Raw genomic sequence first — 26,775 nt, forward strand, 5'->3', positions numbered from 1 at the left:
AAAATCTTAATTTTAAACATAAAAATTAGCCCAAAAATTAAAAACACCAAATGAAATTTTATTTATGTATTTATTTTTGCATTTCAGGGTGCCTATTTATCCAGAAAGTTTGTGAGAAAACAAAAAAAAAGGATAGAACAGCAACATGGTTACAATAAACAACAAAAAAGGATTTAATGCTCAGTATACATACATTAAGATACAGTTTAAGACACAGTTTGGGAAGTTCAGGATACTTCCTCCAGGTAATCCACACCCTGACTCAGTTGGGACATGCTCAGGTCCTGAGTGATTATATCCAACTTCCAGAGAGAAAGGAAAAAAAAAAAAGGTAAGACAACACAAACGTTTCTTAAATTGCACTCAGTTAATGTTTCAGCAGTCATAATTATTTTTTTTACATTGTCTAAAGACACCAAATACACCAATCAGCTATAACATTATGACCACTGAAAGGTGAAGTGAATAAAACCTATTATCTTGTTACAATGGCACCTGGTCCAAAGTGAAGTGATTGTCACATGCGATACACCGCACAGCACTTGGTAGCACAGTCAGCAAGCAAATAGCTTGAAATGGATGGTACAAATCGCATAGGTGAAGCATTTGAGTGACTTTACAATCACTGCACTGGCTACCCATTAAATTTAGGATGGACAACAAAATCCTACTTTTGACCTATAAAGCTCTAAATGGTCTCGCCCTGCAGTACCTAAGTGAACTTTTAGTTATTTACGACCCCGGAACGGGTGCGGGGTCACTACTGGTACCCAAAGGACAGAAGGTCACAGCTGGGAGCAGATTCTTCTCATATAGAGCTCTGCAGTTGTGGAACAGCTTGCCGGTCAGTGTTTGGGTCTCAGACACAGTCTCAGTGTTTAAATGTAAACTGAAAACGCATCTGTTTTCTCTGGCTTTCTGTTGAAGTCCCAGACACAGTGTCAATTATTAAGTCCACTTCATCACACAGCACCCTGTTAAGCATAGACAGTGTTAAATTCACCTTAGTTAGGCAGTCCTAGTTAGCGTACCGGGCCACTGTTGCACAAATATACCTCTATAACCACATATTTCAGTATCAGTCCTAATGCCACCGTCTGCCGCTGCTTCTGTAAGTTCTCTCCGAGAAAACTGAATCCTGGCAACTGCTAAACAAGGACTTGGCATGAAACGAATCAGAGGGTCACCATAGCCACCACCATCATAACAACTAAAGCTTCGGGGATTTTCAAATGGACACAATGACAACTGACTACACTTTGGACTTCTCTACCTCTACAACTTTTTCCCTTATTGGACAAACCATCACAAACCCTGCACTGACACCATTTGCAGGTTCACTCTACCCTGGAAGGGGGTCCCTCTCTGTATCATTCCGTTCCAAGGTTTCTTCCTTTCTTTTTTCTCTCGCCTAGAGTTTTTTTGTGTCGAGTTTTTCCTTGTGCAGAAGGGTCAAGTGTGGGGGGTGTCAACTGTAGGACCTGTCAAAGCCCATTGAGACATACAGTATGTGATTTTGGGCTATAAGAAACAAATGTTGTTGTTGTTTGATAGATGGCTGGGTCCCAGGGTGCATTGGTCAGGACCTACCAAACGTAGAAAGAAAACTAGCAAATGTGAACTAGAAAATGGGTCACATGTGGGTACAGCTCAGTTGGTGCCAATAGCATACCATTCCTTGAGTGATCAGGCCTGTTTTGAAGGGAGGACCTACTCAAATTCAGTGATGATGACAGTGATGACAATGTTATGGCTGATTGGCATATGGAGGAATGCTATATGTTATTCTGATTATCATACTTCAATTGTTCTTTTGCAACTCATACCTCCAAGTTACGAAAAAATATTTTTTGATGAGAAGCTACCTTTTCACTGAGCTCTGGTCCTTCAATAGAAATCTCTTCAATCTCCTCCCCGATGCTCACTTCACTCTTTGAGTTCTCCGATCTGTGGCTAGAGAACAGCAGACATGAAAAGTAGGAGATTCTAAAGACAAAAGCCTTATCACCTTCATTATGGAAACCAACCTGTTGAAGTCATAGTCATAGTCAAGGTCTTCATCTGTTTGTAAATAGGGGGCAAAAAATAAAAGGTTTAAAATGGAACACAGCAGTTCTAAAAGGTTCTAGGAGCTCCAGCACTCACCATTCCTACTACCACTCAGCTCTCTGTTGGAGGGAGAGATCAAAGGAACTTGTATCTTCACAAGGACTGAGTCTGCGTGAGACATGGTGCCTTTCCTGATCACACACAAACACAAACTAAAATTTTACTGACACTTCAAGATAAAAATGGTTCTAATTTTACCAGATTTAATATGATCAGAACCTCACTGGTTCTGGCGCATAGAATTTCTATAACCAAATCTAGGTCACAAAATGTGGAAATCTTTGACAGTGTAGACATTACAATGATTTATATTTAATGGATTTGCGAGAGAAAGGAGTGTAAAACTGTTCTCTTCCTGTAATGGTCATAAGAGTCTGAAAATGCATTAAAGCTAAACCTTTTCTAATCTAGAAGGAAAGTTATTTGATATTAATCAACTTTGTAATTGACTTATTTTTTTAAAGATGGGATACGTTGTGGAAGGAATTGTATTTACTATGCCAATATGACTTCGTAATAAAATAATGGGATAAATAGCCAAAGTGCCTTTGGAATCGGATGTTAATTGGAAAGACAGTATTAAGGATGAAAGGTATATACAGGTTTTAGAATAACATATACTCCTATCCAGACAATGTTTATTTGAAAGAAAGGCATTGCATATTTCAGCAAGATGACACTAAACTACTTACTGCATCTATTACAACAGAAATAGCTATCTTGTATAGCACAGAACAATGGGTCCACATTACTCCCCCAGATGTTAAATTGAGAATCTGAATCATGCAGAAGAAGGATTCTGCTTTTGAAGTACAAATATATCTATAAGAACAGACAATTCTTCATAGTAAAAGCCCTTTCCAGTACTGGAGCAGTACACTTCATCTATGGTAACTTGAAAGCACGTTGTAAGTCGCTCTGGATAAGGGTGTCTGCCAATTGCCATAAATGTGAATGTAAATGAGGAACAATCATGCTTCTTTCTTGCTGCCATTGCAGTAAAGTTGCTCAGTGCCCCAACAACCAAACAGTGTTGTATGTAAGAGACTGTTTAGCATTGCATATAACATTGTGGATCAGCAGAGAAAACCTATTTTCCTAAAGAAGAATGTGACCAAGTTTGTAAAGGGAGATGTTTAAAGCACTAAGTCACTCCCAGAGATGGAAAAAGTACAGAAAAAAAGAAATTAAGAAAAACAATATTTTATTTGCTTAAATTATACTCAAGTAAAAGTACCCATTTAAAAATCTACTTGAAAAATAAAAAAAATACTTGATTTAGAATTTACTTTGAGTAAAAGTTACCTAGTTACTTTCAATTACTAGTCATACATCCAATCCAACTAGTTGTTTTTATAAAATTTTTAGGCCGTATAAATGATCAAACTATGTTCAGACCACCCCTCATGAGCACCTCAGTGGTTCGGGATCCGAACCAGCAACCTTCCGATAACAGGTCCGTTACCCGCAACAGCAACCTTACCCGCTACGCGAACAACTGCCCCTGTGGAATCCTCAAGATTGGTGGCCATCTGTGGGTTGTCATTCGCCCTGGCTTTCATGTATGTTAATGATACAATGTGTCAGAGTGTAAACGACTGTGAAGTTGAAAGAACTGCATTCTAAGTGGGTGATCGATTATGTCTAAGGCACCCTCCTCCTTAATGAAGGTAGTTCAATCTTGCAGTAAAACTGGTTCAAACGAGGTGTGAGAAGCAGTGCAGTTTACTGCAAGGTTTTTCAGCGTCTCATGTGATTGAACATCTGTGCAAATTTTCACATTCAGTTTTTGAAAAATTGGAATGCTTCGCACGTTTGGGGGTTTTGACTGTTGGTGGAATTACTTTTTCGGGGCGGGATGGTAAATCTCAAGGCGGACAAAGCCAGACTGGGGCAATGGTTAAACTTTTAGCAGGAAAACGACCCTAAGCACACAGCCAAGATATCAAAGGAGTGGCTTCAGAACAATTCTGTGAAAGGCCTTGAGTGGCCCAGCCAGAGCCCAGTCTTGAATCTGATTATTTTAAAAGCGATAAGGAAAAGCAGACACAATGAAACGAACTCCCCTCAATATGGAGACAAGCGGACAATTAAATCAAGTACAGCGCAGAGGTTTATTAATAACCTACCAGATTCATCTACACTGATCAATTCACCGTCAAACCCTGCTGAACTCGTCCAAGCAATCAAATGTCTAGAATTAACACTGCGTAGTACGTTAGACAATGTTGCTCCCCTCAAAAGGAAGATAATAAGAGATAAAAATTTAATACCTTGGTATAGTGATCACATGCGCTCCCTTAAGAAGACCGCATGGAAATTGCGTCGAAGTAAATTGCGTAAATGGCGTCAAAGTAAAGTTAACGTATTCAGAATAGCATGGAAGGAGAGCCTCATTAACAATAATGATCGATATATCTCTCCTCGTTAACTGACGAGAACAAAAATAATCCCAGATTCCTGTTTAACACTATAGCAAAACTAACCAGGAATAAGACAGAAATGGATACTACCACTCAATATAATCATAGCAACAACTTTATGAATTTCTTTAACACTAAAATTGTTACAAATAAGAGATTAAAAGTATAACAAACGGCTGTCGATATAACTATGGAAAATAATCTTCAAATAGCAGACCATCGATTCGAACCCTTCAACATTCTTAAAGAGCATGAATTAATTAATCTCATAGTCATATCAATGCATTGGATCCGCTTCCTACAAGTTTCCTTAAACAAGTAGCACCCGATGTTTTAAATCCTATCCTTAAAATGATTAACTCATTGCTTAGCATTGGCCACGTACCAAGTTCGTTCAAGGTAGCAGTCATTAGACTTGAGGCTTTATATGCAGCCAAAGGTGCACAGACAAAGTATTGAGCAAAGGCTGAGAATACTTGTTCATACTACATAGCTAAAACTTCAAGTAAACTTTTCACGTCATCATTATTGGTTGTTGTGTGTAGAATCCTAAGGAAAAATGAATATAATCAATTTTGGAATAAGGCTAACATAGTAAAATGTGGAAAAACTGATGTGCTGTAAATACTTTCCAGATGCATAGGCTATAGTGTCTGATACCCCTAATCCCTAATACACATAGCTCATTGGACAGGTACTCTCCAGGTAAGAACAAAAGGGAGGTAAAAAAAAGATTTCAAGAACAATCCTGATGCAACTCTAAATGGCCTTTCCACACCCTCACATAGCACTGGAGGCTGCTGAGCTATACAGGGGTCATGCAAAACACAGCAGAGAATCCTACCACCCATAGGACTTCTGTGGCTTGGGAAGTGGGTCATCAAAGAAGGAATCTCCATCCTCAACCTCATCTACCTCCAGGTCTCCTGGCTTTCTCAATGATGATGAGGCTTGATGGTCACCCATGCCTGATGAGGATTTCTGTTGGTTGTCAGAGTGCATTATTACTATTACATAGACAGAAAGGATGTAGCCACAGATTAGAGCTTTAATGAGGCGTTAAAAGCTAGATCTGAACCAGACAAGCACAGCCTTTTTAAAAGCCCAAATGAACAAAACAACATCATGTGGGATGCTTGCAAGTGGATATGTTTGATATTTCAAACATGTTATCAGGTGCATAAGGCTGGAAGTGTATTGTTGAGTTTATTCAGTTTTTTGGTGAATGCAGTGATTTCACTTTCACTTTCCTTGAGAGGTCTGACTGCTTGGGGGAAGACGCTCTTGCAGTGACTGGCATTTACAGTTCTGATGCTGTTGAACCCTCTGCCATATGGTAGGAGGGAGAACAGGGCATGTATGGGGTGGTGAGAATACTTCAGTATGTTCCAAGATTGACGGATGAGGTGTTTCTCATAGAACATTCTCAATGGTCCCCTGGTAGAACAATGTGAGGATGGGAGGAGGTTGGCCTCCTTCAGCTTTCTGAGGAAAAGCAGACATTGCTGGGCTTTCTTGGTGGTGGAGGTGGTGTTGAGGCTCCAGGACAGGTCTTCTTGTCATGTCCCCACCCAGGAAATTCTCGCTGCTGACTATCTCAACAGCAGATCCATCAATGTGCAGTGGGATGGGGACAGTCGGTTTCTTCCTAAAGTTGATAACCATCTCTTTGGTCTTGGTGACATTGAGAGTCAAGTTGTTACTCTGGCACCAATCCACCAGATGTTTTATCTCCCCTCTGTAAGCAGACTCATCATGTTGATGATGAGCCCCACTACTGTTGTGTCATCTGTAAACCTGATGATTTGAACAGGTTTGAACTGTATTGTGCAGCACAGTCGTGTGTCAGCAGAGTGAACAGCACAGTGGAGGGTGGTAGTAGCCTAGTGGTAACACACTTGCCTATGAACCAGAAGACCCAGGTTCAAATCCCACTTACTACCATTGTGTCCCTAATTCGCTCCAGGGGGCTCCCCTGTAACTACTGATTGTAAGTCGCTCTGGATAAGGGCGTCTGATAAATGCTGTAAATGTAAACAGCAGTGGGCTGAGTATGCATCCCTGTGGGGAACCTGTGCTCAGTCTGAACTCAGCTGTGAAGATGTCTGCAAGCTGGTCAGCACACGTCCATTTCACCATGCCAGCATCCATTGAAGCATTAATCAAAATGTACATTTATATAAGATAGAAATTAAACGCTGAAAAAACATGATGTGTCAATAAAATGCAATCCCGTCTTACGCTATTGCTAGAAGCCAAAAATTTAATGAAAATTATTATTAGTGCATTCTTCCTGAATAACATTTACATTTACAGCATTTATCAGACGCCCTTATCCAGAGCGACTTACAATCAGTAGTTACAGGGACAGTCCGCCCTGGAGCAATGGTAGTAAGTGGGATTTGAACCTGGTTCATAGGAGAGCATGTTACCCACTAGGCTACTACCACCCCTAAACCAATTGTATTGTGTTGGGTATTGTATACATTTTAAGTAATCAAAATAGCATGCTTTTTCATCTGTAGCATCTACTTTGATCATACAATGGAATAGATAAAGAATAAATAAAATCCCCATCATATGTTACTGTATTTTTTCCTGGATCTTACAGTAGAAACCCTATATTTCTGAGGGTAAATGCCCAATGGCAGATGTGCCTCACTTTCAATCCAAACCCCTCTCACCTTGATTAGCAGCGTTGTATCCGATTTCTCCTTCTCGTCCTTCTGATTCAAGACATTCTGCGCAGCCTCCACCACATTAGCAGTGACCTACACATATTGATGGTGTTACTGCAAGATAGCTCCCACCCACCAAAAGAAAAGAAGAAATTTTTTTACGCACTTACCACACTGCGACACTGGAGGAACAAACGCTTATAAATTCCTAGAAACTCCTGGAAGTCCACAGCTGCAGACAGAAAAGGTAAAAGATGTTCAGGAAATGTTCATGATGTTCAGGTCACCCAGACCACACAGCACCATACAGCAACACTCACTGGTGCTGAGGTCCTTGTCTTTCAGTTCATCCGTGATATACGCCTCCACCATGGTCCTGATGAAGATTCAAAGAATACAGATTAGCACACACAAAAGCAAATATTTCACAAAAAAAAACTCTTGAACTGCAAGAGAAAATACAAATCAAGAGGAATTAAGGGGGGACAGTCCATGTCACGACTGATTGTAAGTCGCTCAGGATAAGGGCATCTGCTAAATGCAGTTTCTAGCAAGGTTTTCTCCTCTCTACTATTTACCTTCCTTGTTTACCTAGGAGTCAGTGCCCAGATGAAAATTTAGCCAGAGGCTTTACCACTGCAGTCAGAGACCTTACATTACTAGTGAAAGGTTTATACAAATCCATCCTGTGGATGCACTTCAGAAAAGTAGACCATTCATTGCTGCTATTGACTTAAAATGGCTTAAGTGTGAGCTGCCGGCTGTGAGGCAATACAGCAATGGTCAACAGATCATGAACCCAAACTCCAGGACTGTCACAGAAGCAGACGTGTAAAACTTTTAGTCTTACACTACTCTAGCGTATATATGACTTATGCAACTTCAGGTGCACTTTGCCATTGTGCTTAATAAATAAATAAATAAATAAATAAATAAAATAATAAATAATATATATATATATATATGTTAAAAACTATGTACAAAGATTAGCTGTTCTAAATGCAATGTCAGTCTTGCATATGGCAGTGTTACTAAACACTCCTGCAGGATTTGCTGGACCTTCCCTGCGACATGACATGCTTGTAGGTTGAGATCCGCCAGCGTAAAGGACATATGCATTATATATATTAAGAAACAGGTCTGCAAGGTCTCCTTATACTCACACTTCTTGCCAAAAGAAAAGGGGCAGTTTGGGTCTAGGTAAATTAACAGACCCGTAACCAGAGAGTTGCCACCAAGGTGCCAAAGAGCAAAGTACCATCTGCACACACTTCTCCCCAGGTGCCTTTGATGGCTGCCCACTGCTCCCTCAGGGAATGGGTTAGAGGCAGAGACCTGTGTGCAGTGCCACGGGACAACTAATCACTTTCAAAAACAAAAGAATATTCTGAAAATATATTTAAAATGGTTTGATTCTCAGTTATTCTCTTTGTGGATAAAGTGCCACTGTACAATGAGTCCCTCATCTAGAAGGCTCATCTTCATTTCATTTCATTTACAGCATTTATCAGACGCTCTTATCCAGAGACTATCAGTAGTCACAGGGGTCAGTCCCCCCCTGGAGCAACTTACGGTTAAGTGTCTTGCTCAGGGACACAATGGTAGTAAGTGGGATTTGAACCTGGGTCTTCTGGTTCATAGGCGAGTGTGTTACCACTAGGTGACTACTACCCTGATCTTCACTCATCTTTTGCTTAAACAAGCACACAATTCCTGTCTATCTTTTGCTTCAACTGAAGAGTATTCATTGGTTGCTAGTTTTGCTTCAGCCGTCAGTCAGCAGTAAAGTCTATTTGTAAGGGTTAGGTTAGAGACTAATGTAATGAATTAGGTTTCAAAATTGGAAGAATGAATATGGATGCATATGCATGCTTGACAAGGCTGAAACATTCATACATTCTGTAAGATTACAAATTTAAGATCCTGTTTAAAATATGCTGATCTTATGTACTGACATAGCAGCAAATGAAATCCTAAGGTGCAGTACATTGTATTTTGCATTTAAGGTAAATGTGATGGCATCAGAAAAATTACTGATTGGATTGATGTTTGGATTAGGACTAGTGTGGGTGGTGCAGGCTGCTGTACTTCATTTGCATGCTTTGTTTGAAGTAGTCACCCAGGCGCTTGATCTCCCCCTAAATGTATATAAAGTACAATGTATCCCTGTCTTAATTAGATGACTTTTTGATGACTGCAGCGCGAGTATCTGAATAAAGAGAAACTTTTACTTCAAGATATCCAAAAACGTCTCCTGGTCTCCAAGGAAAAATTCACAACAATTCCTACCTCTGTCCGAATGGATCTCAGAGCCTAAGCAGTGAAGCACCTGGGTGAACAGTGACCTAATCATGTTTACACCCATGTTGATTATGAAAATCCCTGGTACTGGCTAGACCAAATTATGGCCAAAATGATAATCTCGATTATTTTTATCAATATTGTGATCACAATTATTAAATCACAATTGGTTGCTAGTTCACGATCTGATGCAGTTCCGAAACCAGACAGTAATGCAGCTGACTAGAGGGACTATTGAGGCCATTCTGAACAAGGTTATGGGTGGTGATAGTAAGTCGCCCTGGACAACGGCGTCTGATAAATGCTGTAACTGTAAATGTAAAAATGTTCAGGTCCATCAGGCTCAGCTTGTCGACCAGGTGCTGGGGAATGATGGTGTTGAATGCTAAACTGAAGTCCATGAACAGCATTCAGCCAAAGTCTTGCATTTTCGCTTGTACAGTCCAAGAAGCCTGACTGAACGAACTTGGAACCCTGTCCAAAAATGACTGCAGAATTAATGCTTGTTGAGATGCTCAACACGACATCTAGTGTATATATCTATTGTATATATATCTATTTTTTGTTTTTACATCTGTACTTCATTCCTTAGGTGTCTCCCAGACCTGTCCTACCTGTCAGTAAGACCAAAATGTATTGTGTCTATGAATATTTGGTTGCTACCACAAGGTAGCAGTTTACTCCAGTTAGATTTCTTATTCACCACTCACATATTTCCTCAGACCACACAAATACATTTGCTTACACACACACACACACACACACACACACACACACACACACACACACACACACACACACACACGTGTAAGTCAAGCTGCTCAATTTGCATCAGTCTTGCTAATAAAGAAACATTTTTAGCCCACTAGCATAACAGCATACAGTGTTCTAGATTAATCTTGTATTACCACCAGTAGGTAATAACCCAGTGTTGCATTTCCAATGTGTCACTCACTGTCACACCTGCTGCAGTACAATCAACATTAATAGTTACCACAGCAACGTCAATATGCAAATATATCTGCAACATATTTAAATATCTTAGACTTTAATGGTTTTTAATGCATTTCTACATTGGTATGAATCACCTAAATTGACCAATTTCACCAAAAAACGTAAGTAATGAGTCCCTCACTAATCCCCTGTGCAGTGTACAGTTTGACGTCAGTAGTGAGGATTTCATCTGTAGGTGTAGGAGAAAGTGTAGGAGAATAGCTGAAATGACAGCGAAAATAACCGAGCTAGAAAAGCAAATCTAAAATGTATATTTAATTAGGGAAACTGAAGTTTTAATACTCTTTTCTAGTCCCGGATGCGCACCAGCCCAGTAAGCCGGTTTGTGTGTCTAGTAGCGCCCTCTGGACAGCAGGGCAGTTGGGTGACGGCGTAAAATCACTCAAACTAGCTACCGGGCGACCCGCCAAGGTCCCACACCACCTGGGCACCAATCACCGGTTCACGTTCAGAACCGCTTCTCCCCCCCTCAGCGAGGTCCTACAAACCACCGACTCTTGTCATTGACTCCATAGTTAGAAACAGGAGGATAGCGGCACCAGCGAATAAAATCCTGTGTTTTCCTGGAGCCAGAGCACGCGACATCCGCGCAAATTAAAAAACGTTGGCAAAAAGTGGGTTTAAATAACTGGCCAACATTTCGGGGGAAGCATGGTCTTTTTAGGCGAGATTGCATCCACCCCAACTGGGCGGATTTCAAAAACAAAACTGACTCACCAGAGCCGAGACCAGGCGGCAGACAGACTGGCTAAACCGAGCGTCTTCCATTTGCGTAGAGCCGCCACCCAGCGTGTACACGATTGACACTGTGTCTTTACCAAGAGATTCTAAATGCAACTTTAATAATAAAACTCATAAATATGCTGCCATTGTGTCTGTTCCCCGGGCTGGTCGTTGTGTCTGTTTCAGCAATTGATTACCCGTTACCATCATTCCTACTAAACGTACCATATATAAGATATAAGATATATCCGATATAAGAATAGGAATATTAAATGTTAGATCTCTCACTCCTAAAACGCTCATTGTTAATGAAATTATTACAGATCAGGGGTTTGATGTGCTGTGCCTGACCGAAACTAAAACAAAACGAATTTGTAGCATTAAATGAGTCCACTCCTCCTGGATACAGCTATGTACACCTCGCTTAAGAGGAAGAGGAGGTGGCATCGCAGTAATTTACAATGATAACCTCGGTATTACACATAAACCCGGACATGGATTTAACTCTTTTGAGATTCCCTATACCAAAATAACCCATGTAGTCTCATAAGATCATTCCATTGATTATTATTTATAGACCCCCCTGGACCTTAGTCTTATTGTTGGCGACTTTAACATCCACTGTGATAAATTAGAAGACTTGCTAAGAACAGCATTCCTGTCTATACTAGACTCAGTTGGAGTCAACCAAACTATAACAGGACCTACTCATGAAGGTGGTCACATGCTCAATCTTGTACTGACCTTTGGTTTAAATATAGAAGACATAGTTATTCTTCCGCAATCTGAAATTCTCAAGTCATTTCCTCATCGCTTTTAAAATATGTTTCAGACACAATAAACTCAACTCCCCTCATCATAGAGACAAACGGACCATTACATCAAGTACGGCACAGAGGTTTATTAACACCCTACCAAATTTATCTCAGATTTATCTGATAAACTCACCGACAGACCCTGCTGAACTAGACCAAGCGACCAAATTAACATTAGATAATGTCGCTCCCCTCAAAAAGATGATAGTAAGAGATACAAACTTAATTCCTTGGTATAATCACACGCGCTCGCTTAAGAAGACTGCCTGGAAATTAGAATGTAAATGGCGTCGAAGTAAATTAAACATATTCAGAATAGCATGGAAGGAGAGCCTACTTAACTATAGGAAGGCTCTTAGTGCAGCTCGATTGACCTCTCTCCTCGTTAATAGACAAAAACAATCCCAAATTCCTGTTTAACACTATAGACAAAATAACCAGGAATAAAACAGAAATACTACAACTCAATATCATCATAGTAGCTCCGATTTTATGAATTTCTTAAATACTAAAATAGTTATGAATAAGCTCCGTCGATATTTCTACAGAAAAAAATCTTCAAATAGCTGACCACCGATTAGAACGCTTCAACCTTGTTAAAGAGCATGAACTAATTAAACTAATCTCGTCGTCAAATCAATGTACTTGCACTTTGGATCCACTTCCTACAAAGTTCCTTAAACAAGTAGCACCCGATATTATACATCCTATACTCAAAATTATGAACTTGTCGCTTATCTTGAACAAACTTGGTACGTGGCCAGTGCTAGCAGTCAGACCCCTGATTAAAAAGCCTGATCTTGATCGCAGTCAGCTTTCAAATTAGTCCAATATCAAACCTTCTGTTTATATCAAAAATATTTGAAAAAGTCGTAGTCCATCAGCTGAGCGCATACCTAGACAGTAACATTATCCATGAAGTATATCATGGGGTGGTAGTGGCCTAGTGGGTAACACACTCGCCTCTGAACCAGGAGACCCAGGTTCAAATCCCACTTACTACCATTGTGTCCCTGAGCAAGACACTTTACCCTAAGTTGCTCCAGGGAGACTGTCCCTGTAACTACTGACTGTAAGTTGCTCTGGATAAGGGCATCTGAGAAATGCCATAAATGTAAATGTAATCATAGCACTGAGCTAGCGCTGGTTAAAGTGGTTAATTTCCTGCTGTTGGCCTATGATCAGGGATGCATCTCACTGCTTGTTCTGCAGCGCTTGACACTATCAATCACGCTATTCTCCTTGCCAGGTTAGAGAATGTTGTTCGGATTAAGGGAACAGCCCTTGACAGAATAGAGAATTGTCTGAAGGACATTAGACAGTGGATGCTCACCAACTTTCTTCTGTTAAACCCTTGTAAGATGGGGCGTCGCAGGACCATGGCCTTTCTACGCTTTTGTTTTGCATAGCGGCCGTCTGTAAGAAGAGATGTGACATTTCTGTGCCTTTGTTGTGTATGAAGATTCAACACCTCCGTTTTACATGTCTTTTGTCGGATGGCAATGCAGGATGGCACAATAGAGGTTAAAAGGATGAACAGTTTCTAATTTATTAACACCGGTAAATTATTATTGCAGTTACATGTGAATATTGTATGTAAAAAGGTACCAATGTTAAAGAGAAAACTAAAATGGAAAGAAAGAGTAAGGAGAGAGAGGGAGGGAGAGAAAAAAATAGGAGAAAATGGGAAAAACCCCTGAACAAGAAAGCCCAGTCCCTTTCCCACATGTGAACAGATCTTTTATACACCTGGCCTACAGGAAGTTGTCACAGACCAATCAGAACCTGTTGTTTCTGACTTAAAGCCCCCGGTGCCTCCCGTCTGGGGAAGACAAAGAGAGTGGGCGGTCCCGACGGCCGATACCTCACACTTTTGGCTCGGGGGAGGACCGGCAAATGTTGCACTGCCATCCGACAAAAGACATGTAAAACGGAGGTGTTGAATCTTCATGTACAACAAAGGCAGAGATATGTCACCTCTCATCTTACAGACGGCCGCTATGCAAAACTAAAGTGTAGAAAGGCCATGGTCCTGCAACGCCCCATCTTACACCCTGAAAAGACGGAAGCTCTCGTAATTGGGTCTCAAGCAGCCAGGCATAAGCTGGCTGACTACATCATAACTCTGGATAGCCTTTCTATTTCACCAAGTATTGAAGTAAAGGAGCTATGTGTCATCATTGATGCAGGTCTCTCATTCATGTAGATAATGTCACTAGGATAGCATTCTTTCACCTTAGAAATATTGCAAAAATAAGAAATATAATTCCAATGCACGATGCAGAAAAGTTGGTCCATGCATTTATTACATCTAGTTCAGAATACTGCAGCCAGAGTTCTAACTAGAATGAGGAAATTTTACCACATCACCCCAGTCTTACAATCACTGCCCTGGTTACCCATCAAATTTAGGATTGACTACAAAATCCTACTTTTGACCTATAAAGCTCTAAATGGTCTCGCCCCGCAGTGCCTGAGTGAACTTTTAGTTCCTTACGACCCGCCACGCGCCCTTTGATCAACGGGTGCAGGGTCACTACTGGTACCCAAAGTACAAAAATTGCTCCATCAGATTCATGACCACGTTCACTGCCAGTCGCTCTCCCTTCTGATGACTGGGGTCTTGTTCCAAGTAAGGAGATGCATTGCAGACATACTTGGTCTCCAAATCCCTTCATCTATGGTCATGTGCTCTCCTGGAGTGAAACTCTCAGCACAGTTCTTCTTGAAGCGTGTCCAGATGTCGGAGATTGCAGCAAATTTGTCTGTTTTCACCTGTTCTGCCCTTGATCTGCCTGTTCTGCCCTTGTGTCCTTGTCATCAAATCGAAGGTGTTAGATTCATTTCAATTATGCATCTCGGGGCATTGTCTCTTTGATTACTGGCATCAGAAATTTTTCTGACCAGCAATCCACAATGGCACCAACGGGACACATGATTGCTCTTACATTTACAGCATTTATCACACGCCCTTCTCCAGAGCAACTTACAATCAGTAGTTACAGGGACAGTCTCTCAACTTAGGGTTAAGTGTCTTGCTCAGGGACACAATGGTAGTAAGTGGGATTCGAACCCGGGTCTTCTGGTTCATAGGCGAGTGTGTTACCCACTAGGCTGCTACTACCACCTACACCTACTACAAACAGAATTTAAATGAATGCAATCAGTTAATGAATTGCCAAATTCCAGTCCGGCTCTGTTCTGAGATTTACATGAACCTCACTCTAAATGGGTTTATATAAATCTCATATGTACTATGACAATGACTAACCTTAACAGACTTTGTGGGCCCAGCTTGCGCTGTGAATCACAAGTGATTTGCTACTGCATTGGGCACTACAATGGTCTCCTCTACCCACACAGTGCCGTCCGACTCAGAGAGGGCTTCCCAGTACCTCGTGCATCTTCCGTGGAGGCATGTTGGGTTGTTGTCCCATCTCCTTTTCAGATTCTTCTGAGGAGGTATCAGTGGCCTGCTGGAAAAATTAAATCTCTCCTCCATCAGAGTCTGCTTCCTCCATTTCCTGAAGCAAGACCAAAGACTGTTGCGTGGAGAGGTTCTTCCAGCATGACCGTGAAACGGAGGCCATCCTGATGTGTGTTCTTAGAAAAGCGCAATAAGAGTGCGAATGAGAATGTGCCAGGCCTCACAGGTTGGTTTGCACAACAAAAGATTGAGGAGAATCAAGCTGAAGACCTGTGAAAATCTCAGCAGGGGTGAATAACACCTCGGGCCTTGCACCAGAAAATAAAAAAAGTCAGTAATTCTAGTGTTAAAGGCCCAGACACTCATTTCACTTTACTTTGACACAGTGTCGATTATAAAATCCACTTTATCACACAGTCACTCTGTAAATTCCCCCTAGTTAGGCTGTCCTAGTTAGGGTACCAGGCCACTGTAGCACCAATATGCCACTATTTCCACATATTTCAGTATCAGTTGTACAATGCCACTGTCTGCCGCTGCTTCTGTTTGTTTTCTCCGAGACACAGAATCAAGCATACAGATTACCGGCAGACCCCAGTGAAGAGACCAGCAGATAAATCCTGGTTCCTGACAACTGCTAAACAAGGACTTAGCATGAAACGAACCAGAGAGTCACCACAGCCATCACCACTTTAACAACTACAGCTTCAGGGATCTTCAAATGGACCAGTAACATCATAATGGACACGTAATGTAGACCATGACACTGGACTAAACTGGACTTCTACAATCCTACAACTGTAGGACTTATTATTTTATTGTACAAAACATCACCAGCCCTGCACTGACACCATTTGCAGGCTCACTCTACCATGGAAGGGGGTCCCTCTCTATCACTCCTTCCCAAGGTTTCTTCCTTTCTTTTTTTCTCTCTCCTGAATATTTTTTTGTGTGGAGTTTTTCCTTGTGTGCAGAAGGGTCAAGTGTGGAAGGTGTCAACTGTAGGGGCTTGTCAAAGCCCATTGAGACATACTGTATGTGATTTGGGGCTAAATAAGTAAATAAATGTTGTTGTTGTATGAAAAATTTATGAATTCTTAACTGGCACAATGGTGTTTTTTGGCTCAGACATTGTCCCAGTTCTAAAGAAGGGTGATATATGTATCTGTGTGTGTGTGTGTGTGTGTGTGTGTGTGTGTAAAGAAGATATACACACAATACCTGCTGAAATTGGGAAACATATCAGCAACCACAGCAGTCACTTCATCTTTGCTTATTCTTCCATTTTTGTCCTATGGGGTGGGTGTGCGGGATTAAAAAATGTAATATACATTTATGAAAATTGAAAAATGCCATCAATCAAGATATTCATAAAGATCACCTTGTTATGCACGTCAAACTTCTTCTTGGCCTCAGCAATCTGGCGAGGACAGAGTTCCTTTAAAACACAAATTTGTCTTACTTTACAAGTGTAACAAAAAATAGGGGCAGTGGTGGCCTAGTGGTTAAGGAAGCGGATCCGTAATCAGAAGGTTGCTGGTTCGAATCCTGATCTGCCAAGGTACCACTGAGGTGCCACTGAGCAAAGTACCGTCCCCACACACTGCTCCCCGGGCGCCTGTCATGGCTGCCCACTGCTCACTCAGGGTGATGGGTTAAATGCAGAGGACAAATTTCACTGTGTGCACTGTGTGCTGTGTATCACGTGTGACAATCACTTCACTTTCAAATAAGCATTCAGTATTTCAGTATAACCATGTAAAATTCAGAGACAAAAAACTACTTAAAATGTTAAATAAGCAAATATTGTAATTTTACATGAAACCATAACTATATGTATATATTTTCCGTTTAGTTTTAATGTGGTACTGAATACACAGACAAAACACTTTCTTTCGAGCAGAAAGTTTTTTTCCTCCATCCAAGGTGGTGAATACTCTTATTTGGTCCTGATCACTCAAAGCTGACACCAATTAAGCACAAGTGATCAGCTGTTAAAAGAGTGCATGCAGCAACAAGAAGAATTCATTAACTCTTAAAGTGCCTGAAGAAGCCTTGGAAGTCTACAGGCCAGTCAGACAGCTCAAAGAATCCAAAAGAGAGAGATGAAGAGAAATTGAGTGAGGAAGAGAGAGAGAGAGTGAGGAAGAGAGAGAGAGTGAGTGAGCAAGAAAAGACAACAAACCAGACAGCCAGCTGCATAGGCCACAATACCTTGGGAATGTTGGCAGCATACTCCCCCTACAGTAGAGAAAGACCAATTTGTTACATACTCTTTAAGGAGAAGTTCAGGGTTCAGGGATATACAAAGAACTCACTACATTTTCACATTTGTTCAATAATTTTGTATTTTATAAATGATTTATATCATACTGTTCATGGGTAATGGCTCCCATATCTTGACCTGTTTGCGTGATTATGTGCTAAATAACTTCCTGTCCAACTGTGTTCATCCCTAGCATCCCTCATAATACGATAATACAATATAGAAAATGCATTTCCATATCACATAGACTTAAACAGAAATAACAAAGTCTAAAACAATAACTGAACAAAATTACAGAATGCAATGTTCTAATAATATTAATAATATATCTTTTGGTTTACCTCTGTAAACAGAGGCATTGGCTTGTCTTTATTCCTAGAACACCTGATAAGTTCCAGGAGCAAGGGGTTGTTCCTGTTGCCCTCTGCGTCAGACATACCTAGATCCCGGGACAGTGCATCATGGCTGTCAAAACCATTTAGCTGGATTGGAATGAACAGACAAGACAGGTAGGGTTTAAGTATGTTTGTGATTCACCTTTTTAACATGGTTTGACTGAAATTGTTGCTTTTCTGCCTGCCTTCAATGGCAGTTGCAGCTCAGAAGCTCTAACAAGCTGCAAACAATTATCAAAATGTCACTTCCCCTGTAGTGAACTGAGCTGATTACAGAAAAAGGTAGAGCAAGAGATGTAGATGTTTGGCCCTGAATCTTGTCTACTTTTCTTCTTAATTTGAATATTCCATGGTGTGTAGGGCTACACTGATATGAATAAAAACAAATAAAAGGATTCAGAACACAACACCACTACATCCTCAACAGTGAGAAACTTACATTGTCTTAATACAATGACATGATGCAGGCATAGCAGCACCTCCTCTACAGTCAGTCAACAGAGGTGAGCTCCACAAAAGCAGGCAATCAGGAACCATATGCTCACTTCAAGATGACTGTTCTAATGCTGTCAACCATATTATCATAATCAAAGATTATCACCATTTATTCAATTTATCCATTTATTAAAATTATCTAATTAATAACCAAATTCCGTAGCCACCAGCTGGGGGGAACTGGCCACACAAAAAAAAAAAAAGAAAAAAACATCAACTTGTTTGCAATAATGATGTCCCTGTGGAACAACCCAGCGTTGTTCTCATTTAACAAACTGAGCAGTGTTTACTTAGAAACTCCTAGACTTATATAACTATTGCCAATTTAACAACTTGTGTACCAATTTTTTAACAGCCATTTCTGATTCTATAATAATAAAAAAAATCTGCTAATTGGTTAAAATGGAAACCAATCTCTCAGAAGATTATGAGGCTTTTTTATCACTGGCTTAATTTGGTGTTTACCAATTCAGTGAATGCATTCAAATTGCACACTAAACATCTCCTGTTAGGGGAGAGAAAATGCATGGACTCAGTTTTTGCTATTTAGTTTCTGCTTGTACATAAAAAGAAAAACAAAACACATCTCTGCACAAATGGTGTATTCAAATAATACATCTCGTAAAATCTCTTAAGTATTACACTAACTCTCCATTCAGTCTACAATATCACTTTGATAATGTAATTTCAAAAAACATAAAAGAATCTGTACATACTGTGTTGATCTCCGGTTGAAACACTGCAAGGGTGAAGTCTAAATGAAAAAACTGCAAGAAGTCTGAGATCAGACTGGCAGCTAAGCGGCCTACAAATGAACCAGTGAACAGTTAAAAACATGTTTTCATACATTAGGCAATATGATGACAAAAGTGGCATAACGTAGTTGACATAGAATCTCAATTCAATTTTAATGATTTCAGAAAATAAGTACCCACCATCTTTGGTATTAAGACATTTCTTCAGATTTTCATTGACCAGTTGGGATTTATTCTTGTAAAATGTGAAAAAAAAGAAGAAGAAGAAGAAGAGAAAGATCACACACACAAATCCTGAGGTGGTTAATTCATTTAGGCTGCAGATCCAGTGGGCCTCATTTGCCAAACGTGCGTACAGCAGGGTGTATCATTTCTACGCTCAAGGGTGATTGGTTGTGTGCACCATGTGCTTTGCTGTGTTTCCCAATGACAATCACTTCACTTCCACAGGTACACCTGTTTCATAAAATACACTTGAAACTTGGTTTACTGTGATTTGTACAGCCACACATACACTCTTATAGACAAATGAGGCCCAGGATATCTAAATGTGGTTGAATTTTAATATCAGTCTTCTTACACTTCATATTTACCTCTATTTTGTCCTGTTCCTCCAATGCAACAAACACTGCAGCGCGCAGCTCTGCCTACATTATAAAAAAAAATATATATATATAAAAATAATTCACAGCCACTGAAAAAACAGAATTCATTACAATTAGAATTGTAACTGGGTGTTAAAAGTTAGACTCAAAAGGCCAGAGGTCGATAGAATGTGCCTCAAGCTTAACAAGTACAGCTTTTTGAACCCCAGAAATGGTTTACAGCCAAACATAATTATATATAGATTTGATATAAAGTTTAATGAGATGTCTGTTAAATGGGGGTGCATTTGGGAGGTTATAATCTTGATGATGTTGAGCCAACTAACAGGAGTCATTTTTATTGTTGGAATGACTATTTACAATGCAAAGTTTTTAAAGGAAAGGAAATACAAGGCAGCAACGACACAAAAACACAGCAGGACGGTCTAGACGGTAACAGGAGCATTGTCATTGGTCTCAGCATAAATACCACCTTCCCACTGGTAGCGGGCAATAGAAGTGAGTGGGCATTCACGGAAATGACACCCCAAACAGGAAGACTTGTCTATGGAAGATTTTAAGCACAAATATTCAAATGGATATTGGCAATTCAATCAAAGCATGCAATTGGCAATTCAATACTCAATCTGAGTATGCAATTTGATATTACATTTTGCAATTGGCAATTCAATGTGCAAAGTGCTGATGTAATCCTTAGCTCATTTCAAAGTATTTTCAGTAAAAAAATAGAACAATTCACTGAATTGCATTGTTTTACTATTGCATTTTCTGCACATTTTTTTTCAAATGTAAATTAAATGTGACTGATGCAATCAACAACAACATTTATCTCTTATGTAGCCCATAATCATATTCAGTATGTGTCAATGGGCTTTGACAGGTCGTACAGTTGACACCCCCCACACTTGACCCTTCTGCACACAAGGAAAAACTGCACACATAAAAACTCTAGGAGAGAAGGGAAAAAAGAAAAGGAAAAAAACTTGAGTAATACAGAGAGGAGCCCCCTTCCAAGGTAGAGTGAGCCTGCAATTGGTGTCAGTGCAGGGTTGGTCATGATTTGTCCAAGAAGAATAAAAAAGTCCTACTGTTGTGGTGGTGGAAAAGTCCAAAGTGCAGTATAAAGCATCTCCCCAGATTTGAAGTTAGTGGACAGCGCAGAGCAGGTGTTTTGTCTAGTGTCATGGTGTACATGGATTGTCTATTCTAATGATAATGGTCCATTTGAAGATCTCTGAAGCTGGACTCTGCTTGATTGATTCAGTGCCTCGGAAAGAACAAACAGAAGCATTGTACAACTGTTAAAAAATATGTAGCTATAGTGGTATATTTGTGCAACAGTGGCCCGGTACCCTAACTAGGACTGCCGAACTAACTTAGTTAAGATTTTAATAATGAACTAATAGACCTTTAATGAATTTCAATATTTTTAATAATAAATAGAATAACAAATCATTGAATTGTTTTGCCATACGTGTTTTTTTTCCCCGAAAAAAAATTAAATAGTCACTGGTTCTTCAGAGTCTCATGTGAAGTAAAAAAACTGCAACTGTCTGAGGTGTCGCTCAGCAGAATGGCCAAGGCACTCTTTAAACCGCCATTTCTAGCCACTGGAGGACCATAGGGGACAGGCAGGTAAGGAAACAGACCCGTAATCAGACGTTTACTGGTTTGAATCCCAAACAGTCAAGGTGGGTGGGGGGGGGGAAGAGAAGTAATTGTGGTGATAGTCAACACAGGTGGAGAGAAAAGAAATAGAAGAGGAGGAAAAGAACAAGAGAGAAGGAGAGGGAAAGCAGTGGTGTCTGCATCCATCCGCTTAGCCTCTTACTGTTATTTAATAGCACACCGTACAAATGATACAAGATATGTTTAGAAGCAGAAGCAGCTGGTCCAGACAGTGTGTGTCTGTCAGTACCTGTTTGTACAACTGAGTGAACACCTATGTATATGACAATACTGAAATTTCAAAGTCAGCACCTATACTAAGGATGATGTTATATTAACATATATAATTAATTATATATTTACATTTAAGGCATTTGGAAGACGCCCTTATCCAGAGCTTTCAAGTTACCATCAAGTGATCAGTGCTGGTTCATTAGGACCCCCAACTATGAATACAATCTTTTTACTCAATCTTGTTGTACTCTCTATCCATAAGACAATAAGAAGGTTACAAGTTCATCTAAATAAAAGGAAGGTCTTGAGCTACTGTTTGTGTGCTGAGTGTATGTGTTGTTCTGACCTCAAGGGGTAGTTCATTCCACCACTGAGGGGCCAATACAGAGAAGAGTCTAGATGAGTGTCTTCCTTTAACCTTCAAAGAAGGAGGGACCAGGCGAGCAGTACTGGAGGCTCGGAGTATACGAGTTGCAGTGGTATATAAGGTATATAAGTGCTGTGAGGTAGGATGGTGCTACTCCATGTTTGGTTTTGTAGGCCAGCTTCAGTGTTTTGAATCTTGCGTGCAGCCACTGGGAGCCAGTGGAGGGAACGTGTGGGAGAATTTGGGAAGGTTGAAGATCAGTCGTGCTGCTGCATTTTGTATTAGTTGTAGAGGTCGGATGGTACTTAGAGGTAGACCAGCTAGAAGGGAGTTGCAGTAATCCAGTTGTGAGATTACTAAGGACTGAACCAGTATCTGGGTGGCCTGTGTTGACAGATAAGGATGGATTTGACTGATATCAAAATTCGAACCAAAATTGCGATATTAATAAACATGATTTTAATAAATGCAATTTTAATAATGATAATAAATGTGATTAATTTTGCAAACCCAATTTAATGTCAGGGTTGCTGTTGGCAGACACAAGCGCAAATATGCTTGGCTTTAGACAGTGAGTGAGCGAGAGACTGGAGCTTTGGTGACCCCTTGAGGCAGACACATGCACATTTGTGGCCTGCCAGAGGTCATTTTGTGTCATCTGGATGAGCTGCACTACCTGAGCCACTTGTGTGGGTTGTCTCATGCTACCACTAGAGTGAAAGCACCACTAGCATTCAAAAATGACCAAAACATTAGCCAGAAAGCATAGGCTCCGAGAAGAGGTCTGTGGTCACCACCTGCAGAACCACTCTATTCCTGGGGATGTCTTGCTAATTGCTTATAATTTCCACCTATGTCTATTTAATTTGCACAACAGCATGTTAAAATGATGGTCAATCAGTGATGCTTCCTAAGTGAATAGTTTGATTTCACAGAAGTGTGATTGACCTGTACTTACATTGTGTTAAGTGGTCCCTTGACTTTTTTTATTTCTAAATAGATAACTAGTATTATATGCACATTGAGCAAATAAGAGCCTGAAAAATTAGTCCCAACGTGGCCCGAGCCCAACAGAATATGACCCAACAAGTACAGCTTTTTAAAGCTCAATTTTCTTTAGAAGCACTTCATGTGCTATACTCCAGCGTAATTTACTCCATGTTGTAAGTCGCTCTGGATAAGGCCAAATGCCTTAAATGTAAATGTAATTTACATGTGCACAAAGAACTGTTAGATGAACAAGATTATTACAATTAAATACAAGTGATAATTGGCCCAGTGTACAAAGGAGTTTATTTACATTTTCTAATTATTTAATTTCAGCTCAGTGAAGCACCAACACATTTTTAGTAAGTTACCTTTCTTGAGGGATTGAGCTTTGAATACAGAACTTTGTTAACCAGATTGTTATTTAATTATTGAAAAAAGTAAACAACAAACTGTGTTGTTAAATGCAAAGTCGATGACATTTTTTAATTTTAACCATGTGATGTGTTGTGAGAATGGCTATCAGTAGCAGAGCAGCCTAGCTGGCAGCATTTAGCTAACTAGAAAAGGGAAGTTCATGAACAAACTCCGATTTTGGCTTGGAAAGTAGAAAAAATTAAAAAATCAAAGAGATTTTTGGGGCGTGGTTTGTTAGGTGGTGTGGCTTCTCACAGAGGGTGTTGCTTGCTGACTGACAAAGTCTGTTTGGCTATGCATGATTTACTGAAGGAGTGTTGAAAGGGGCGTGGTTTTCTTCAGGGACATGGTCTACCAGTAGGTGGGACTCAGATGAAGGTGTGTACCACGTTTTATGGAAATAGGATGAAATCTGAGGATCTGGAAATGGGTTAAATTTCTCATTATAAGTGAAAGCGGAAAAATTGGAGTGTGGGCGTGGCCTAGATAAACAGGATATTTAAGAATAAAGGGGAAGAATGAAAAAAGGGGGACATGAAGATGCAGGATATATAGAGGGTGGGGTTTCTTCCTTTAGAGGGCGTGGCCTATTCGTAGGAGGAACTTGCAATAGGGGCCTAGGAGCATAACCTGTTCGAATGGCAGAGACGCCAAGTGATAGTTGAAATTTTCCATTATAAGCAGGGGGTATGAAAAGGAGGAGCGTGGGCATGGCCATTAGGGAAAAAAGGTTGAACGCAAAGAGGGGGTCATGAAGGTGCTGGATATTGAGTTTCGGGTGTCTACCCAAAAATTGTGGTTATGAGAGCCCCTCAAAATGTGGTCCCATGTTAAGTCAATGGGGAAAAAAGGCTGGGTGAGGCATGCGGGCGGAGTGACGTATTGCTTAGAAAAGCACAAGCACATCCCACAGCCCAAATGTCTTGGTCAGGAACACAATGGTTGTACGTGGGATTTGAACCTGGGTCTTCTGGTTACCCACTAGGCTACTACCACAATCATCTGCAGCAGGCAACATAGCCTCAAAGAAAAGAGCGAGTCTGAGCCAGGAGCATGTGCACATGCTCACTTTTTTGCATTGCAATGTAGTGTCTGAACAAAGGGAGTGAGTGTAAGTGTGTGTGTGTGTGTCAGTGTGAGAGTTTCTGAGTTCTGATTTGCTCATGGGACACTTTATTCTTTAAAAACTAGATATTTTATCATACATGTTCTTTGTGTTACTCAATTTTTATTTATTATTTTTACAAAAGCTTAGGGGCAGTGGTGGCCTAGCGGTTAAGGAAGCGGCCCTTTACATTCTTACATTTATGAACCTGGATAGCTCAGTTGGTAGAGCATCAGACTTTAAATCTGAGGGTCCAGTGTTCAGGTGAATTGTTGGGGCAATGGTGGCCTAGCGGTTAAGAAAGTGGCCCCGTAATCATTTTGAATCCTGGTCTGCCAAGGTGCTACTGAGCAAAGCACCGTCCCCATACACTGCTCCCTAAATGTGTTAAAAGCAGAGGACACATGTGCTGCAGTGTTTCACAATGACAATCATTTCACTTTCAAGAGGAACATGTTTGTGCACTTTCTAAAGATTTTAGTTCTGTTTTTGATGAAATAAAAAAAAAAAAAAAAAAATCATAGCATTAACTTTGTTCTCTTTGTGAGCTGCTGGGGTTGAATAAGCTTTACTTTGTGTCTGGGTCCTCCAGTTAGTTATAGTGAAAGTGAAGTGATTGTCACATGTGATACACAGCACACGATGCACACAGTGAAATTTGTCCTCTGCATTTAACCCATCACCCTGAGTGAGCAGTGGGCAGCCATGACAAGCGCCCGGGGAGCAGTGTGTGGGGTCGGTGCTTTGCTCAGTGGCACCTCAGTGGCACCTTGGCGGATCGGGAATCGAACCTGCAACCTTCTGATTACAGGGCCGCTTCCTTAACCGCTAGGCCACCACTGCCCCCATGCTGGCAGTGGTGCGTGTGGGATAGAGAGAGAAACACTTCTCTATGAGACTGAAACTGTGAGAAGAACAATGGACACATTGTGAGAAGGACAATGGACCCCACTGACTGTACAAATATAGAGGTATTTTTAGTTGTTAATTATCGTACTCGTTGGTAAGATATTGAAGACATGCGTGCTGCTTCCGGCTTATTTACACCATGCAATTTTTACTGGTCATTTCCTGCTTTAGGATAAACACCCATCTCAATCTATACGAATAAATCTTACACTGTATGGGTTCAATGCATGGATGTGACCTTACAGAAAAAGAACACACATTAGTAGTGATGACCACTACTAAACTGGGATTAACAAAATGATAAGACATTGCTAAGCAATTTGTACTTCTGTTTCCTTTTTTTTTTTTTTTTTTTAACTCTTCATTGGACTATTGTTGTCTGTTTTGCATGTGTAAATTCAATTTAATATTGCTTACTTCCAAGCTTTAACTGAAGAAGTTGGAAAATAATACTGGGAGTGAGTATCTCAGACTGGAATCGTGCTAATGTAATCGCCACATTCAGAAGAGAGACTGGAAAAACAGATGATAACAGCGTCTTTACTTCAGGGTTCTCTCACAAAACAACGACATCTTAAGCTCAAAGCAGTGGCTACTAGGAACTATTGCAGACTGGTCTGAACACTGGTTAACAGACAGAAACCTATAGCAAACTGGTGACATCTGGTGATAACACCAAGGTCTGGCGGATAGTTGGCGACACAAATGATATCAATGAGCTCAAATTAAAGACTTACAGGCAAATGGAATGCTAAACCACAGTTTGCAATAAATGTATCAGTCACACACATCGACATTTCTTGGAGATACAAACAAATGTAAAGCGATAAAGCGTTTCTAACCTTCTCAACCCTTACTTGTGTAACACGAACATCAAGCAGGCAAACTAGCAGGCGAAGACAAAATATGCATTGGAAACTATTAGGAATTAAGTACACAACAAATATATCAATAGAGAACACTGTCGCCATACCTTTATTTTATTTAAAACTCCATTGTTTTCCAAGTTCTGAATCAGTAGATCCCGCAGTTCTGTATCCTCATCTGCAGCAGACATCTTGAATCAAAACTCTGACGTAAAT

At 40.4% G+C, this 26,775-nt stretch overlaps 1 protein-coding gene across 4 annotated transcripts; it reads right to left on the bottom strand.

Moving 5' to 3' along the window:
* Window positions 1-51: 51 nt before the first annotated feature.
* cep43 (centrosomal protein 43) lies at window positions 52-26,775 on the bottom strand. Of its 4 annotated transcripts, none has more exons than XM_029002929.1 (17): window positions 26,667-26,775; window positions 19,995-20,048; window positions 19,582-19,636; window positions 19,363-19,451; window positions 18,098-18,238; window positions 17,705-17,731; window positions 16,872-16,910; window positions 16,712-16,782; window positions 15,459-15,539; window positions 7,531-7,586; window positions 7,381-7,442; window positions 7,217-7,303; window positions 5,377-5,513; window positions 2,146-2,240; window positions 2,028-2,061; window positions 1,866-1,953; window positions 52-302 (listed from the first exon to the last, which is right to left on the bottom strand). In XM_029002929.1, the coding sequence occupies exons 1-17, from the start codon at window positions 26,748-26,750 to the stop codon at window positions 228-230; spliced, it is 1,275 nt and encodes a 424-aa protein (XP_028858762.1). In that variant the 5' UTR covers window positions 26,751-26,775; the 3' UTR covers window positions 52-227. The 4 variants fall into 4 exon arrangements, with proteins under 4 accessions (XP_028858762.1, XP_028858761.1, XP_028858764.1 ...); XM_029002928.1 differs by having other exon boundaries at window positions 16,872-16,928; XM_029002931.1 differs by lacking the exon at window positions 15,459-15,539.

The sequence above is a fragment of the Denticeps clupeoides genome, chromosome 14, assembly GCF_900700375.1.
Source record: "Denticeps clupeoides chromosome 14, fDenClu1.1, whole genome shotgun sequence".
NCBI classification, from domain to species: Eukaryota; Metazoa; Chordata; class Actinopteri; order Clupeiformes; family Denticipitidae; genus Denticeps; species Denticeps clupeoides.

What these genes read in the sequence shown, in the direction of transcription:
- cep43 (XM_029002928.1), bottom strand. Translation starts at nt 26,750, where the DNA reads ATGTCTGCTGCAGATGAGGATACAGAACTGCGGGATCTACTGATTCAG. An exon ending in ATGTCTTAATACCAAAGATG is followed by an intron (nt 19,452 to 19,581) that starts GTGGGTACTTAT and finishes GTTCATTTGTAG; the next exon opens with GCCGCTTAGCTGCCAGTCTG. An exon ending in TATGACTATGACTTCAACAG is followed by an intron (nt 1,954 to 2,027) that starts GTTGGTTTCCAT and finishes GCTGTTCTCTAG; the next exon opens with CCACAGATCGGAGAACTCAA.